The sequence below is a fragment of the Wyeomyia smithii genome, chromosome 1 (assembly GCF_029784165.1).
Source record: "Wyeomyia smithii strain HCP4-BCI-WySm-NY-G18 chromosome 1, ASM2978416v1, whole genome shotgun sequence".
Taxonomy (NCBI): Eukaryota; Metazoa; Arthropoda; class Insecta; order Diptera; family Culicidae; genus Wyeomyia; species Wyeomyia smithii.
Window position 1 is genome coordinate 184158945 of NC_073694.1, and position 17918 is coordinate 184176862.

Sequence of the window (17918 nt, forward strand, 5' to 3'; positions counted from 1 at the left end):
AAAATTACAATTATCTTATTTTGGGAAGAATCTTTGAAGATTTTCGAATCTATTGCTGCAAGAACGAAGGAAATCCATCGAATACTAACCGATTTATTAGCATTTGAAATTGGACATATTTTTCACTTTTTTCGGTTTTAGATTTTCATTTCACATCCCTATGTAGCCGAACTTCCTGAGAGAAGTATTCTACTTCAAAATAGAACAATTATTCAAAAATAAATAAATTTCTTTTTTTATCCAATGTATATATTTTCCAAATCTAGGAATTAATTTGCTACAACTCGTTCATTGGCAACATTAGTAGAAGACATGCAGAAGGATGATTTTCCAGATGTGAAAACTAATTTCCCGATTTTCCCGTCTTTTATTCCGGTGATTTGAAATTCTCGTCTTTTTCCGTCTTTTCCCGCTTTTCCCGGTAGAGTGGCCACCCTGATTATTAATGTACGTAAACATGTGGGCGTGGGTTGCAAGGCACTCTCTTCTAATAGACCAATCGCAGATTTTTGAAGATAGTGGTAGCTTGACTCCTCAGTTGGTCTCGAGGTACGATGCTGGCATAACAAGCCGGTTATCAAAGGCTCGAGTCTCAGCACGGGAGAGAATGTTAGTGTCAGTAGGATCGTAACGCTAGCCCCGCAATTGTCCTGTGCGCTTAACAGTTGGCTGCGAAGTCTATGTATAATAAACAGAAGGTCAAGTTCCGAATCGGATTGTAGCACCAAGGCTTTGCTTTGTTTCTTTTTTGTACCTGAAGTAACAGTTTGAAATCAATAAAAAAATTAAGCATCAACAATATTGGATATTTGAATTTTGAACAAATTTGAGATTTTCAAATAGAGAAGTTTATGTTAGAGAAACTTTTTTTCCTCAAAGTGATCATGTTGAAATGTTCAGAAGAGTTTCAATAAATGATCAATGAATTCCAGACGGTTTTCTATACGCCATTCCTTGACAACTTTTCTCTAATTCTTGTTATTACTGACGTTGATGAGACGCATGTGAGTTCAGATGGTCATGAAAAAAGTCATGTTCTTGTTCGGAAGACTTCTTTCGCTTAAAAGTACCCATTTTGATTTGATCAGAAGAGCTACAGGCAACTCAATTGTCTATCCAAAAACCAAATTCGTAAAACATTTCAGAACTCGTTAAAAAGTAATATATACGGTTATGGGTATTTCCAAAATCAGGATGACGTGAAATCGACCCCAGACGTCGTTTTGAAATCCAAGGTGGCAACTCCCGGTTCATGAAAATCAGCCAAAAATGGCCAAATACCACCCAATATGAGTATTTTCGGAGCCGCAAAATTTTCACTGGACCGCAAAAAACACCTAGTGAAAAATCGAAAAAGCGGTTGAAGTTTGGCCGTTAAAGATCCCATAATTCCACCAAGGGGGGTTGGCTGCATAAAATTTCGGTTTTCGAACATTTTTTTGGTGTTAGATAGCTTAAAAATGCATGAAACGTCGAGATCTGGTATCATCTGAAAAAATCATGATTTTTTTGATTTTTCGGATTTCTCAAGGTCTAACTTTGTTTTGCGCACCCCATTTTGAATCAAACTGACTTGAAATTTTGCACAGGGTGTGTTTCGGGCTAAATTTTTTGATTACATTTTCCTCATACAAGGGATTGGCACCCTACTACACACCCGCCATGTTTCATTGAATTTTGAAAGGGTGCTGCCAGCCCCTCAGTCGATATCCTGATTTTTAGGTAATTGAAAGCAAGGTTGCAAGGCTTTCCGCAAAATCCGCACCATGGAGTAGTAAAAACGCGCCAAATCCGCAAAAAACGCAAAATCCGCAAAAAACGCGATATCCGCGCCGACTGTAACAACCCTGTTAATGTCACCTCGGAATAACAACTGGTATAAGAATTTGAGAGCATGTTTAAAATAGACAATTGTTACTAAACTTTTGAAGTAGGGACTGGAAATATCAAACAATATTGTATGTAGTATATTCTCTAAATATTTAAGATACATTCAAAAAAGTGATCAAATTCCCCCTTAGTTTACGGTACTCCTGAAGTAGTTAGAACAAAAGTAATTAAAACGAAACGCCAAAAATAAATAGAACCAGCGCATGTACGAATCCTCAGGAGGTCATCATAAACAACGAGTGAAAAGCGAAATTGCACATTTCCCACTTGAGATAAAATCCAATTAATTTGTCCACATGGATCGTGTGGTGAGTTTTATGGGGTGTGGGTTTGAGAAGAAAAGAAACTAATTGGATAATAGTAGAGAAGGTTTCTCTCTAATATTTTGAGTCGGTTTATCAACCAAAATTTTACGTTCTAATTTGTTTTATTATTGACGTCAAAAACGACGATCGGAGGACCACCCTAGCATACAACCTTGTCTAAGTTACTGAACTACTTCGCACGAGTCGAAGCAAAGAAAAAAAAACAAGCCTATCGCTATCAGTAACTATCTGCCGTGGCATGCAAAACCTGCCCCACTAACACCCGTGCTTGAAGCGCGGTTTCCCATACAAATCGTGGTGGAACTCAAGTCTTGTCGTAACACATCTAAACACACATTCAATAGCGCACAAGTAGGACACGATTGTCGCGACAATATGCGGCTTAGCAGATACACTTTTGCCTGTATCGGTAATATAATCACACCTACGCACAGCGCTTTCGACGCTCTTATCTTATCTCATCATTGTATGTGATGAGAAAGAATTTATGATCATATGACAAACGCTTGCGTATGCAGACGCATTTTGATGAATGTTTGGGTTTTATTATGTTTCTCTCTAAATCGCACAGCTATAGAGCAGTCGAACAGACAACAATTAGCTTTTATGTTGCTCAATGAACAGATCTGCGTAGATAAAAGACCTATTAATGAGAAGGTTAAAAATAAAAATAGGCTTTTCTTTTAACTATCTGACAGTGGACCGAAGAATGGACTAACAATAATTAAGGAAAAATAAGAAGGCACCTAAAGTATGAAACAAAACCGCCACGATCGATATCGGTTTGGCTCAATGGACCGGAGCAAATCATGACGACTAAACAGACAAAAATGTCGAGATACCCCTCCTCTCTATCCTATGCGATCTCGCAGCGATTGCATCATCCTAGCAAAGCTTTCTATCTCTTTCACTCATTCTACCAAAAATATACAGCGCCGGGACGCCGCCGGCATGTCTAGTGTCTGCTCTGGATAGTAGTTTAAAAATAACCACAGGATTGCAGTTGACCGAAAAACACTATTGTTTCCAGAAAAATTTAAAACACATACGAGATACGTCTGATCGGTGAACTTTCCGATGCCAAGCTCAGCTCGGTAGAAACTGTTGCTTTGTTTCTTTTTTTTTCTTCCTCCAACCTCTGTAAATCCTTTAGTCGGCAAAATGGGTAATTGAGAAGAGAAACATAAAACCTAGACCCATAGTGAAAACAGATCAACCGGCACTCCAAAATATAAACAACCAACTGCAATGACGCAAGTACGTGATAGTTCACTTTCTTCCTTACTCTGGATAGTATTGATTCGAACTAAAGCACATAACCATTACTCAATGGATGACGTTTTACGGAATGAGATCTGATGAAGTGAATAGTTTTCGATTAATTAACCTAAATCTCACTTCCAGCTTGTTTTTTGTGTTTTTGAAACTTCAACATATTCCATTGGTTTACGTTTTCTATGAATTTTCAAACACAAAAAAAATTTCTATAAATATACGAGATCGGTTAGTTTTACAGACATTGCTAGACAACAAAAAAAAACTCACGCTGACTTTTTTGGATGGTGCACATAAGGTCAATAAGTAAGATTTGAAAGGTAGAAGGCAAAACGTTGGAACTTTTCAAGGGTGAGTAACGCCACGCCATTTTTTGTCGATTTCCGTTCTTTTGTTAAACGAAAAGTTTAAGGGACAAAATGAGGAAAAACTTAACAGGTGATAAGAAACTGAAACATTGGCCGCCTTCGTGCCCTGATTGCCTATGCTGTAGCCATAAAAAAGTTAGAGCAAAAGGCGAGTTCAGACACCTAAAAATTGAACGACGAAACTAAAGTATTGGAACAGAACTCTTCCACAGTCCATCACAATAATCACGAGAGGAATAATTAAGCAAACTTTAGCTATTTCGTAACCAATCCAATCCAATTACCCCCCTCATTTGACGATTCGCAATCGAGTGCCATTTGGAGTTGTTCCAAAAAAGGCAAAAACGCATGGTAACTTTCGCTAGCAGAGCAATGCAGCAACAAACATTCTTTCCAATTAAATGTTAATCTTTCTATGGACTGTTCCAAAACCCCTAAACAACTGTACGGATGAACTCGAACTATTTGCTTCGTGGTTTATTGTGCTAGCTTATCGCATTGACTTCTTCTGCCCGGCTTTGTGACTATCGAAACCAGACTAGAGAGGCATTAAAGCATTTAGAAGCTTGCCTAATGAAAAGAGAAACCGGGCGAAATTTCACATCACCGAGGATAGCAAATTTCAAATCTGGGAATTCAGCCAAGCGGAAAGCTGGTTTAGTGTCAATAAATACTTGAAGCATCGCAGTTTGCAGTTCGCAGTGCAGCTGCAATAAACAATGCAAATGTAGATTCGATACAGTTTCCTTACTCGGTAGTAACTATAAAAGGTGAGCAGAGCATTTTAATAACGTTACGCTGTAGTAATTTTGCATCACTTACGTTCACACGTGCAGCTTGTTAATATAAAAGATTTTTTTACAAACAAAATGTTTTCCGTTTTCGGTTCTACTACGGCGCTTGCTGTTGCTTACTAGACATGATAAAAGTGAAAACAGAATGCACAAGACGTTAATCACCGCTGCATTGGAAGCTGCCCATTTGCATGCTTGTTTTTCTCTGTGCGCACTGCACTGTTGAACGCAAAGGACATCTGGGTCAGCTGATCTGCTGATCCGCGTTGCTGATAGCTTTTATTCAACAGATTGCTCGAAATAACATGTAAATCTTAAAAAAATCAATTTTATAGGGAAAGAGTGAATTATGAACTTGAAGGTATATGCTTTGGAAAATTCCCTGAATCTGAAATAAGAAGAATTAATTAAATTTTCTTCAATAATCATTTTTTGAGATCTTTCTTTACCAATTCAGAGTGATACCTAAGAAAATCCCGTAAGCATTCGCATTTTGTCAGATTGCTACTAGGTATTTTTCGATTACTCACCGGCCATGTCAAATCGCGTCGCAACCACTACCAGAGCGTTCCTTCATACAAGAACAACAAAAACAAAAATCTCCCAGCGGCGATGCACCGGACCGGTGTATACGACGATTGCTGACGGTTCTGCCACCAACAAAAAAAAATCAACTACTCCTCCGCTAACCAGGCAACGCAAAATGTCGAAAGTTGTTTCGAATTATTTCACGTTTCTGCTTTGCACGAATCTTTTTTTTGCTATAATCATTCACAGCTTCTTTCACTTCCGCTGGGCACAAACTCTTGCTTCAGCTGCTTCCTTGGCGAATTTTTTCTTTGTTGATGTTTTATTCAAAGTCGTATGCTTATCGCCACACTGACGCACGCACACTGCTTCGCTCTCTCTCTCTTTGACGGGAGCGAACAATCGGAAAACACTCTCACCAATACCAGAGCACGAAACGAACGATTCGCGATTTTTTGTGCGATCAACACAGCAACACTTTTCTTTCTTTTCCTTTACCAAGCGCGGATAACGATCGAAGATTCTTTTTCGTTTTTGTTGTTTTTACTATTCTTTATGCGATTGCTACTGCTGCTGGATGGAGAAAAAAAGTTTTATTCTCGATGCTGCTATCACACTCGTACGCACACCTGCGCAAGGTCGACCACCGCGCCACCAGAGTGCAGCGAAGCACAGCGGAGCGTCGAGCGAGAAACTACGACGGACGGAGTTTGGTCTCTCTTTCTCTCGTACACACCGATTGCATGTGACAAGAAAAAAGCAATAGTGAGTTTACTGCTTCAGAAATTTTACACAAGAAACACACACCCAAACAAAAAGGGATCGAAAATAGTGCAGTGCTGCCAAATTCTGAAGTATTATAAAGAGTTCGTATCCTATCTGCTAAGCAATATTACTGTAAAGACATCCAAGGGCCATTCAAATATTTAACATTCACCGAATGCTCGCCAAAAGTGCTGAAAGCTCAACTACTAAAAGGTACAAAACAAAATAGAAATGGGATCAGTTGGGTCATTTTGAATAAACTTGAGTTACAATGTTACAGAACCCGTAAGTTTCAATAATGGCATTTATGTTTCCATAAAACTAAGGAAAAAGAGCATGTGAAGTATGTTATTAAAGTTTCTAGGTTAAAAGTCGGTTAAGTTCAAGCAAATCGCTTTATTCCACAAATTGTCATAGGGCATTGGCTCTATAATCGTCAGATTTCCCCTATTATTGTCCGTAGAGTAAATGAGGTCATAGAATGTTAACTTCTAACATGTTGGTTCTTCATAATGCAGAGCATCTTCCTGCAAAAAATTAATTCTCTATGATTCATTAACCCCCGGACGATAATTGGACAAGCCTGGCGATAATAGAGCCAATACCCTATACAGCATCTTTTCCAAATGAAATAAAATCCATAAAAAAATGATGGATACATAAAAACACGATTTCTGCTAGCATTACTTGCATTACTCTGTGATGTGAATTAATTTTCTGATTAATAAGGGGCCATCCACATACGACGTGGACAGATTTTTTACGATTTTTACCCCCCCCCCCCCCACCGTGGACAAATGCCCATATGAATTCTTTTTTCTTATTGTAAGGACCGTGGACATTACACTACCACCCCCCCCCCCCCCAAGTTGTCCACGTGGTATGTGGATGGCCCCTAACGACATTCCCCGGCTACATCCGTATCGGAACTCGATTTTCTGTTAATTATACACAGACTTCGCAGCCAACTGTTAGGCCGATGACATACTGAGGCGTCAAACGAAACGAAGCAAAAAGCGTCACAAAAGCGTCTGATCTACTTCTTCGAACGTCTATGTGAAACGCTCGATCCGGTCATCCTGGAACGGCGAAACTAGAGGCGGCGAAACAGAACGAGAAGTGTTTTGACGCGCGTTCACGTACGCAGTAATACTATGTTCAGAGTAATCCCGATTCCTGATACCGCCAGGTTCTTTATATTTGCTTTCTTTTGGTTTGATAATTGAAACAAAGAAAATTAATTTTTCGTTCAGGGACATTGGTCGTTTTTGATAAACTAGGTTAACGTTGCTTGAATGAATAAAGCTCTGTTATTTTTTTCTGTATATTTTTAACTTGTTTTCATGGTTATTGTAGTGTATAACCGAAACTTGTCCGGATATTGTCGAAGCTAATTATAAATTCGGTGATATTCTCCATCTTTCCTCCTGTTTTGGTTCATTGGGTGTACAGAAAAATCTTCGTGTTTATCAAAAACAAAATTTATCGTGCTTGAAGACGCAAAAAATTCTTCATCGAACGAATCCATGTTTACTCCAAACAAAACCGCTACTAAATATCTAGGATTTTGACAGCACAACAAATTCGCGAACGCGTCTTACGACGCTCCAGTATGTCACAGGAAGCTTCACTTAACGCTTTTGTTTATTTCACTTCTTATAAGCGCAACGCTTCGCTTGGTTTGTCGCCCCAGTATAACGCCGGCTTTAGTGTAAAGGACAATTGCGGAGCTAGCGCTACGATCCTACTGACACCAACAATCTCTCCGGAGCCGCGACTGACTTGTTAGGCCAGCATCGTATCTCAAGACCAGACAGGTGATGAAAAGGTAAAAACAGAAAATGATCTCAAATTGAGTTAAAGCGTCGCCAAAAAGTGCTTTCAAGGGCCAGAAAAGACCAAAATAGATAATGATCCCGAATTAAGCTCAGAATCGTATAAAAGTGCCTCTAAAGGTCTGATAATGCCAAAATAGAAAATAATTCAGAATCGTCGAGAAGTGCTTCTTAAGGCCCAAAAATGCCAAAATAGAATTTGATCTCAAATTAAGCCTCTTGTGTATTGAGACGAAATACTCGCAATGTGTAGATGAATTTCAAACAAAGTACCTGTATCAATTTGTTTGCTATCTTTCTCTCTGTCTTGTTTGGCACTTGTTTTCAGTTTAGAAAACTAATTTAGCAAATTTTAACAATAATCAACTAAAGTTCTCATTCGAGGGTCACTAATTCAATCACCCCGAACCTATTTTAAGTAGTTAGACTTTAATGGCTTTAATTTTGTTAGATTTTTTTTCGAGTGGTTTATTCAAAGATTTTTTTGTGTTAACGGTAGTTCATAAATCCGTAAAACAGCTAGATTATCAGTTTTCGTTCTTGTCATTGAAAATGACGATATCAGGATGTCTAATCAGCATTAAAATAAAATTCCCTGATTTCTCCAGAAGGGTGAACTTTGCCAGTACTTTCCTAAACCAAAATCATTAATAACATCTATTTTGGTAGTTCTAAAAACAATTGTTACGGATATACACACGGTAAGAGTCATAAGCCCGTTAATGGATAATTTTTTACCGATTTTTTATCACTAATTCGCACACCGCGTGGAAAAACATCACAGATTGGAAACAAGCCAGGAAATGCTATTCCGTTAATTTGCAAAATATGATCGTCACGAAAACTGTGTTTTGAATAGATACAGGTTTTATTTAAGAGTAGATAAAACTTCAACTATTTTCTGAAGAAATTCGTTTCTAAAAATTGGTTGAATTGTACCCATTCTTTGACATTTGAATTGAAATATAACATGAATTTGCCTGATATTTTTCAGCATTCAGAACAAAAAAATGCAATGTAGATGAACGGAGTTCTGATATCCCGATGAAAAAAGTATTCGATCGGATGTAAAACCAAATAGTGGAGGCCCGTATTGAACTTTTATACTGAAAAAATCGGTTTTAGCGCTGAAAAGCCGTTTTAGAATCGTGTTTCGGTAAAAAAAAATTCCCTCATTGTTTTTCAAGTTTCCCTGATATGATAAAGCTCGCAAAATAGCCCTGAACTCTCTCTAACAATTCGCAGAATTTTGTCCTTAAAACCAGCCTTGCGTTTCAGACATTTAAAAAAGTTATTAAAAGAAAAAGAATCGCCGAACACGCTCCATTTTGGCTTATAATTTAAAAATGCACAATATAAACCGCAAATTCAAAATTTGAAATCGCCAATTGCTTTGAAGAAACTCAAAAAAATGCTATCGAAAAAAGTTGTTTAAAAATATTTTTTTTTGTCGAAAACCGTAATATATTTTATGATTTCCCAGTTGGGCTTGATACATGAAATTGTTTCATCAAGCTAACCTTTGTCAGGTTAAGTGTCGACTGAAACAGTAATTGGAATAATCATCGTAACCAGGGCTTTGCCTTTGTTTTGTTATAAAAACTATTTTACTCTATCAAACCATTTTTTTTCTGTAAATTATACTATTCTTTTTTACGCGGGGGATACGTAGCACGTAATATTTAAATTTCAGAAGTTCCAGGCCCGTTTCCTTCGACTGAATAAAATAGACGCCACTGTTTTAGCCGTTCCTCACACTATCTTGAATCTCAAAGTTAACTGCAATTTTTTTTTAAATGTCTTCTTTCCACAGAGTACCTGTAGGCTTAGAGTTTTTGACAATAAAATATATCATTTGATGAATAAGTTTAAAGACTAAACTTATAGCTTTGCCTGATTGGAAAATTTATTGAAAAAAATTGTTTCAGAAATCAATCGCTATGAACAGTACCGCTATTTTTTGATAATTCAATTACCTGAACAATGCTACGTCAACTTTCAGAATATTTAGAATAAAAATAATGGCGATTTTAGAGGCATGTGGTTTAACCTTTAATTTTATTTCTTGATAATTGTTTTTAGTGTTTCGAATCATCGTCTAACACGAGCACAAGTCTATCAGGCTGTTCATAGTTTAAAGTGAATATAAACATCACAAAACATTTGTGACAAAATGTGCAACATAATAAATATCCAGAATAAACCACACAAGACAAATTCGTCTATTTCAACCCAAACCTTCAACCTGGCAGCACTGCACTATTCAGCACAAGATTCGAACCTTTAACCGCTGCTCTCATCGTTTAACCGTCCCTCTCTCTCTTCCTCTCACAACTACACAACCACGACCAGCGTTGCCAGGTATCCAGATTTTTGAATATGTATCCAGGTAGACAGCTTTGATGTCCAATTATCCAGATTTTATTTTCTCTGTTCCGCAAAAAGGTCTTCACTTCAATTTTGGCGTGAAATTTTGCAATTTTGTCACCTCAAATTTTGCGTACCCCAAGACTTTTATTCGAAAAATTAACCTTTCACCCTACGAAATGACTGCCAGATTTTTATTTTGCCTTTACCAGATTTTTGAAAAAAATGACCTGGCAACGCTGACCACGACTGTTGATTCACTCACACAACCGAAGCCCCCATTAGGTGAAAGAACAGGATCAACACCACTAACGAAATTTCGCACTTTCCTCGAAACGAACGAGGAAAGAAGCGATGTTTTCCTCACTTTCCGGAACCGCTTTGGCGATCAAGTGCCGTAATAAAGCCGGCCAAGAGACCAATCACCGTAATGCCAAAAACCGTTCAAAACCCAACGTTAGCGCACAGATGGTCACTAGGTTCAATTACATGAAAAAAAAACTATTCGCCCTGCCAACCTTCGACCACACTTCTTGCGGTGTTGCTGCTTCTTACTTTTCCTTGAACGATTCTTGTCTGCTTCAGCGAGGAGCAGCGTTTCAGCTGCAGCACATTTTTTTCTTCGCTAAAAAACTTCTCTGAAAACGCGTTTTCCAGTGGGTTAATCTCACTTTTTGCAAAATATGCGCGACCAGCACACACTACACGTTTTTTTTGCGACCGTAACCACCAAATTCATTCCCATTAGCTGTGAGAAAAGAAACCCGAGAAAGACGACGACCGACGGCGACGACGATTACCGCAATTTTTGCCTGCTAATGACTGCTGCTGGATGGAGGACGGCAATTCATGCTGCTGCTGCTGCTGCTGTTTCTCGCGCACTCACTCGCTCGCTAGTATGTGGTGTTTCACGAACACCACCAGCGTCAGTTTGTGTAGTGAACGCCGTTAGTGCGAGTGCGAAAGCACGAAACGCGATGCGAATGACAATCGCCTATACACTAGCGCCACCGTGGAGACGATATGGTGGTCAACGAGAGAACTCCTCAACCGGTCAGCGCGAAAACTGTGTGTGCGCGAGCGAGAGCAAAGAACAAGCATGACAAACGCGCGTGCGAATCAACACTTTAGACGAGTGCCACGGATTCGACCAGTTCAAGGGATGTGCTGGTGTACTTTTAGCCGAAGGCAATCGTGATCAGGGTTGGGTCTTAGAATGAATTCCTGTGTTTTGTTTGAATTTGAGTTTTAAGTAGAATTTGTATATGAAACTTATACTTATACGAATTAAAATAGTATTTACTACTCAACGTAGGAACAAGAGATCGGCCAAACCACGAACTCGGTGCTGAGTATTTAAGCTTGATTTACAGACGCGTTTTTAGCACGTCCGTAAAACCACAGATAACAGATATCCAAGCTAATTTTGCTTCATGTGTAAAAAGACGCAACGGTTTTTTAGCATGTCGCAATACGCAGTATGGTGGCACTAAGAACACTTAGTGGTCAATGATCCGATAAAATCGATAGTTTTCCGGCTTTTATCGATATTATCGTAATGAGAATGGCTGCCGTTTTTAAATGTAGAAATTTTGAGCAGTCGTAATGTGTACATTATCGACTTCTTTATTCAATCCCTCTGTATATTTGCGATAAATTTGTTTGTTTTAGTGTTGGTTTGAAAAAATAAATACATAAACCTCACAAAATCTATGTTATATCGTTGCATAAACAGCGACTGTATGATCTGTAAGAATTTTCATGCGTCTGGCAGCTTCGACCGTAAACCAGCGCTGCCATCACTAAAGTGGTCATTCCAAACGAGTAAGAATTTGAAATCTTACACACGATTTCTGGAGTTTTTTGTTCTAGCTTGGATGTCTGTTATCTGTAAAACTAACATGACAAACAAATTTACAAATTGCTGTTATTGTACACAGTTTTCCTTAAATTTAACTATGTTTTTATATTGTGAAGAAGTACATTAATTTTACATCAAATATCATTGTCCCCAAAATTTAAAAAAAAAAACATTTTTGCCATTTTTACTAAGAAAAATGAAGGTTGTTATGTATCTTAACAGCAATTTTCCAGGCATTGTTTCCATACATTTAGAAGTCACTGACAATGTTTTTATGGTAAAATAATTGTCAGTGGTGGTTTCAACGGAAGCTCACAGTAAAAATACCATGCTTTTATAGTTACGTCACATGTCACACTTTTTTTTCGGGCGAGCACTGAGAACAGATACCAACAGATTATATTTTATAAATGTTTGTGCCGCCTCTTTTGGGAAAGCGATCACGATCCTAAACGATGAACTAATTGGATAAAAAAAACATCTCTATCAAAATCATGCAATCTTGCATTAGAACTGAAAATTATCAGTTCGGATCGATTCACGAGGTTGCGTCTTATATACCTGTTGCTAATGAAATAGATCAATATATTTTGAGTTAAGAATAACATAATAGTTTACACAACTCAAAATATGACATCTTCGAAGTTTTTTTCTTTGAGTCGATATTCACCTGAGTCGATGATCCCTCCTATGTTGACTTTTGGCGGGAAATTATACGGAAATATTTAGTACTGTGTTCACGTTATCAGAATACTGGATATGTTAAAATACACTAAAAGCAAAGCCTTGGTGCTACATTCCGTATCGGAACTCGACCTTCTGTTTATTATACACAGACTTCGCAGCCAACTGTTAAGTGTACAGGACAATTGCGGGGCTAGCGCTACAATCCTACTGACACTAACAGTCTCTCCCGAGCCGAGACTCGAACCTACGACGACTGGCTTGTTAGGCCAGCATCGTACCTCGAGATCAACTGGGAGATGAAATACACTAAAGTATCTTTTTATGCGGGGGATATGTAGCGCATTGTATAATAATACCGAAATATTTCATTTAAAAATAAAATTGTCCAGCCCCTAGGATCGGCACATTTTTACTCCCAGACGTTCTCGGGCTGAGTTTTTGTTTTTGTTTTTTTATGGTGGTGTCTCCTAACAATATCAGAAGAGTCTAACTGCGACGACCTGCGAGCAAGCGACTTTTGGTTTACATAGGAAATATACAACATTTAAAAAAATTGATCATGATAACAAAATAACTCTAAAGTGTATTGTGTCATATTGTTATAAATATTTTTATAACCGTTATACGTTATTGGGTTTTCTTAAAAATGTGTGGTTCAGAGACTTTACAAGTGGAAATGAGAAAAACATCATTTTTAACTTTGTTGGACTTTGACGTTGGCCGTTCCTGAAGCTTTTGCATTTTTTTCCGAAATATAGAATGAACTAAAAGTTGAAAATGTAAAAATTTATCCATCATGGAGATAAGTGCATTTTTGGCATTGACAAATGAAAAGACCACGTGGTTGAAGTCAGATGGGGGTGGGGTGACCAAAAGTTTGAACTGTTTTGCTGCGATCGTTAACCTGCGTTCCAAGCGATTTATCACGGTTTTAAAAATGTTGCTCCCACTGGGAAATACTCAAAATCAAAAATATTGTCAACTTATTAAAGGGTGTGTGGAATCGAATTGCATCATTTTTAAAAGGCTGTAACTTTTTACTCATTGGATATTTTATATTGAACATTTGGGTGAAATTTGTTTAATGTGTAATGTTGACACTGTGTAAGTTGCACTCAGCTGCTAGTGCAATCGTTGTGAAGATGGAGTCGGAAAAACAGAACAGGCGTGAAGAAATTTTGCGCACATACCTCGAACATCCAAATTTTTTTCATCGTGCAATCAGTATGAAGCTGGGAATGGTTCAATCTACGGTAACTCGCGTTTAAAATCGAAACTACGAGCGCCTGACCATCCACCCGAAAGAAAAAGTGGCCAAAATGGAGATCCGTATAACGTAGAGGATCACAAGCGGGTAGTTCACACTTTCAAGAGGAATTCTAACAGTTCAGTTAGAGTTGTGGCTAAAAAAGGAGGCGCTGAATCACAATGAATTGAAGAATACGGTGGCGAAAACACGTGCACGGAAGCTCTACACCCAGATGTTGACGAAACCACATTTCCTCGTTATGGATGACGAGACATATGAAAAGCAGACTCCCGGCAGCTTCCGGGGCTCCAGTACTTCTCTGCTTATCATAAATCTGAAGTTTCTGAGAACGTTAAACGGCAGCAGGTGTCAAAGATTGCAAAAGAGTACATGGTTTGGCAAGCAATTTGCTCGTGTGGAAAGCGGAGCACCCCCCCATTCGTGACAACCGGGACGGTCAATGGGCAGGTATACTTGAAGGAATGCTCCAAAACCGTTTACTTCGGATTCTGAGGTCACATAATGATCCTACAACTTTCTGGCCAGATTTGGCCTCATGTTAATCCTCGAAAGATACTCTGAAAGTTAATTCCGTACCGAAGCCAATTGAGAAGTACTGAGTATCATGAAGCAGGCACTTCGGAAACATCCCAAGGAAATGAAATCAAAGAAGGATATGAAGAGAAAATGGAGTTCTACACAAAAGACAGTGGGTCCAAACGTTGTACAAGACCTTATGAGCAGTGTTAAGAGGAAAGTTTGTGCATTTGGATACGGGAATTAGATTGAATAAAACGATCAGTAACAACACATGTTTTATTGTACTGAAAGTTAGAAGACGATTGGTTGGATGAGTGAAATTTACCAATTTTTTTTTGTGATGCAATTTGATTTCGTACACCCTTTCAAGACTAAAAACACCCTGTAACCTGTGCTGTTGCAATTTTAATATCGAGTGGAAAATTCACCTAATTTTGGGTACTGCTGCGAGAAAACATGAGTAAAAATTTACCTCACTTGAACACTCCCGCAAGAGCGTGTACCTAACTCTCACCGTTTGCACTGAATATCGTTCACATAAGTTTGTTTATTTTCGTTTAAAATCGTTCGTTTTTTCGTTTGTGAACGACATTGTCGCGTTAGATAGGTTTGATATTTTTTTGTCATGTTTGTGAATGAATGTTAAGGGCTAGATAGGCCGATATTTTCCTCTAGCTGCGAACAAGTGGGACCGGATTCGGTCTCGGCGGGTTTATTTTGATCGGCAATGGAGGCAGCCATCGTGGGATTTTTAGTTTTAGCCTCGATCTCGGTACGGGACACACGTCGCATGTTGTTTTGATTTCTGTGCGCATTTCTAACTGTAATATTCTGCAGTTTGTGTCTCGTGTAGTTTGATTTGTGCAGTGAAGGTTGTTCCGCTGCTTAATCCAGTGAAGAATGTGCCATTGGCTTCGAATGCAAACTATGGTGTTTGCTCGCCGGACCGGTTAGCAGTTTTTGCTATCCCGGCAGTAGAGAAGACACCCTCCCGCCGAAGACCGTCATTGCAGCAGAAACCGCAGCCGGAATTGTTGGACACCTCACCGGCCGTACGACGACCACCATCGGAAACCACCGCCGCCACCGACAGCAAAGAGGAAATTAGGAATAAATCGCCATAACTGTTTATTTTGTTTGTTTTCTTTTTTGTGTTCTAGCGAAGATCCGAAAGTCCGTAGAGGTACTTGGTCGCCCTGTAAGGGTTTCGCAGAGCGAATTTTAGTGCAGGGTGACCCCCTGTTACAACCCTAGCAGGCAAATAAAAAAAAAACGAGTCCATTTTTTTGGCTGATGACCAACCTATGCAATTTTGAGCAAAATTGAAGCAAATGAAAATAAAAAAAATTTTTTGACGTTGTACTGACGTTTATCTCGAAGTTAGGCACCTGAATTCGAAAATCTGGTAATTCAAAATCAAGGAGAAGTGGTTAGGTTTTGAGCGCTTATATATTAGTCATTTCTTTCCAGAATATCGAGATTTAGGCATCAACCGATCAGAATTTTTTCTATGGTTAAATTTATGTAACAAAAACAACCTATTGTTCGAGATACACTATTGAAAACATTGGTTAATAACATCGATTGTCCAAATCATACCGAGCAACCAATCACTACCTCTCCTCCCAAGCACAGCCGACACTAACGGATACAACCGATCTGACTTTGTAAACGATTTGTTGTTGTTGTTGTTTTACATTCCTTATTCTCCCAAACTTCTCCCTCTTTCCAAATAACTGACGAAACCTGTACCATTCGAACATTTTACCTCATTATTTTCATTCCAAAACTGTACCGGTATCATACGCACGCCATCGAATTGAATTTCTCAATTCTCATTCGTACGTTGACTGGCAAAGCTGACAGTTCTTTCTGAAGTAGCAGAAAGTGAGTTGTGGCAAATATAGGAGGATTAGGGGCATAATGAGCACACGGGGCGAAATGGACACCCCTCTTTTATGCGAAACTACGCATTTTTTAATACAATATGGTATGTGGAACCCTCCGTAGTTACTACAGTATCTCTTTCCGTAGAACAAAAGTGGTTTGTCTGTTTAAAATATGGAAATATATTGAAAAAATCAACTTCGCTCCCGGATGTTGGAAAAATTATTATTATTGCGCACTACAAAATAAGCTTCTGTGGTCGTTTAAATGGCTCAATCAAGTATATAGACACATCAATATGGTCACCTTCAGGTGAGGTGAAATGAGCACACCTTGTCACATAAACTTACCTGAAAATCATCTCAGTAGACTTGTGAGTTTGTCTGTTTCCATAGTCAGTGTTTGTTTACAGTGATGGTGCGAACATGTATTAGAAAATCTTTGAGACCGAATCGGTCAGAAAAAGAGACTGCAGGCAGAATTGGCCACCATAAGGCGCGGCGGGACATTCACGAAACAAGCCGCCAAGTATCACGGCATCTCGCGACAAACGTTGGCCCATTAGTTGTACTTCTACACAGTTTCAAGATATGTTCTATAAGAGTGCTCATTATACCCCGTGGGTGCTCATTATGCCCCAGTGGGGTGCTCATTGTGCCCCAAACATCGACTGATTGCTAGTTTTTAATGCATGAATCTAATTTGTGTTTTTCACCATTATTCGATAAACTTTTCAATTTGTGGATAGTGTACCTCTAATTATAGATAGTTAATTCAAGTTTTGCACTGAAGACAGCTTAAAATTTTTGTCGTTTTCCATGCTTAAATCAGCAACCAAGTTAGGGTGCTCATTATGCCCCTATTCCCCCATGTCGCTTACAAGAGCGCACACCATCGAATTGAATTTCTCATTCGTGGGTTGGCTAGCAAAGCGGACGGTTCTTTCTGTAGCATCAGAAAGCGGTTAGTGGCAAATATTAGTCGCTTATAAAAGCGCACGCCATCGAATTGAATTTTTTTTTCGTTCGTATGTATGGATTGCTATGGCACGTGTATGGATAGCTATAGTGGGTGTTTTTCGAAGATTTAGTATTTCGTCGTTGATTCATTAACACTTCATTAAAAATATTAAAACGCGTAACACGGTTTAATGATTCGACTGTACAGCAGCGATTTAAACTTCTTCAGCCAAACTTTATTCATCAGGGAAAAAATACTGCCGATGAATGACCAACACTCATTTCCTAGAAATTTCATTTAGATTAAAACAGATAAACCTATTTTAGTATTGTAGGGGAATTGGGGCAAAATCGACATTTTGCTGACATTTTACGTTGATCAGACACCTACCATTCGATTTCTGAGACTTTTTTACTCAAAATAAGATATAATTTTACTACCACTTTAAGATATTAGCGAATTACCATTAATACTCAGAAATAATCGATATTATTTTGCTTTGTGAAATATACTAAAACTATGCCAAAACCGGTTTCGTAGAATCATCGTTTTGAGCTCAGTTTTTGTCCGATTTAAGATCTGTTTT

The 17918-nt window shown here is 38.5% G+C and overlaps 1 protein-coding gene across 12 annotated transcripts in view; it reads right to left on the bottom strand.

Moving 5' to 3' along the window:
- The window catches only part of LOC129720833 (protein phosphatase PP2A 55 kDa regulatory subunit), a 107801-nt gene that overhangs the window by 47659 nt on the left and 42224 nt on the right, over positions 1-17918 (bottom strand). The window contains exons 1-2 of one of the 12 annotated variants that reach the window (XM_055672744.1): positions 10704-11011; positions 5184-5751 (exon numbers count right to left, since the gene is read on the bottom strand). The exons of 8 other annotated variants lie outside the window; for them this stretch is intronic. In XM_055672744.1, coding sequence (XP_055528719.1) covers positions 5184-5190 — 7 coding nt within the window. In that variant the 5' untranslated portion in view covers positions 5191-5751; positions 10704-11011. Of the gene's footprint in view, positions 1-5183; positions 5755-10666; positions 11012-17918 lie in introns of those variants that run through there. 3 more of the 12 variants (XM_055672730.1, XM_055672735.1, XM_055672719.1) reach the window with 3 other exon arrangements.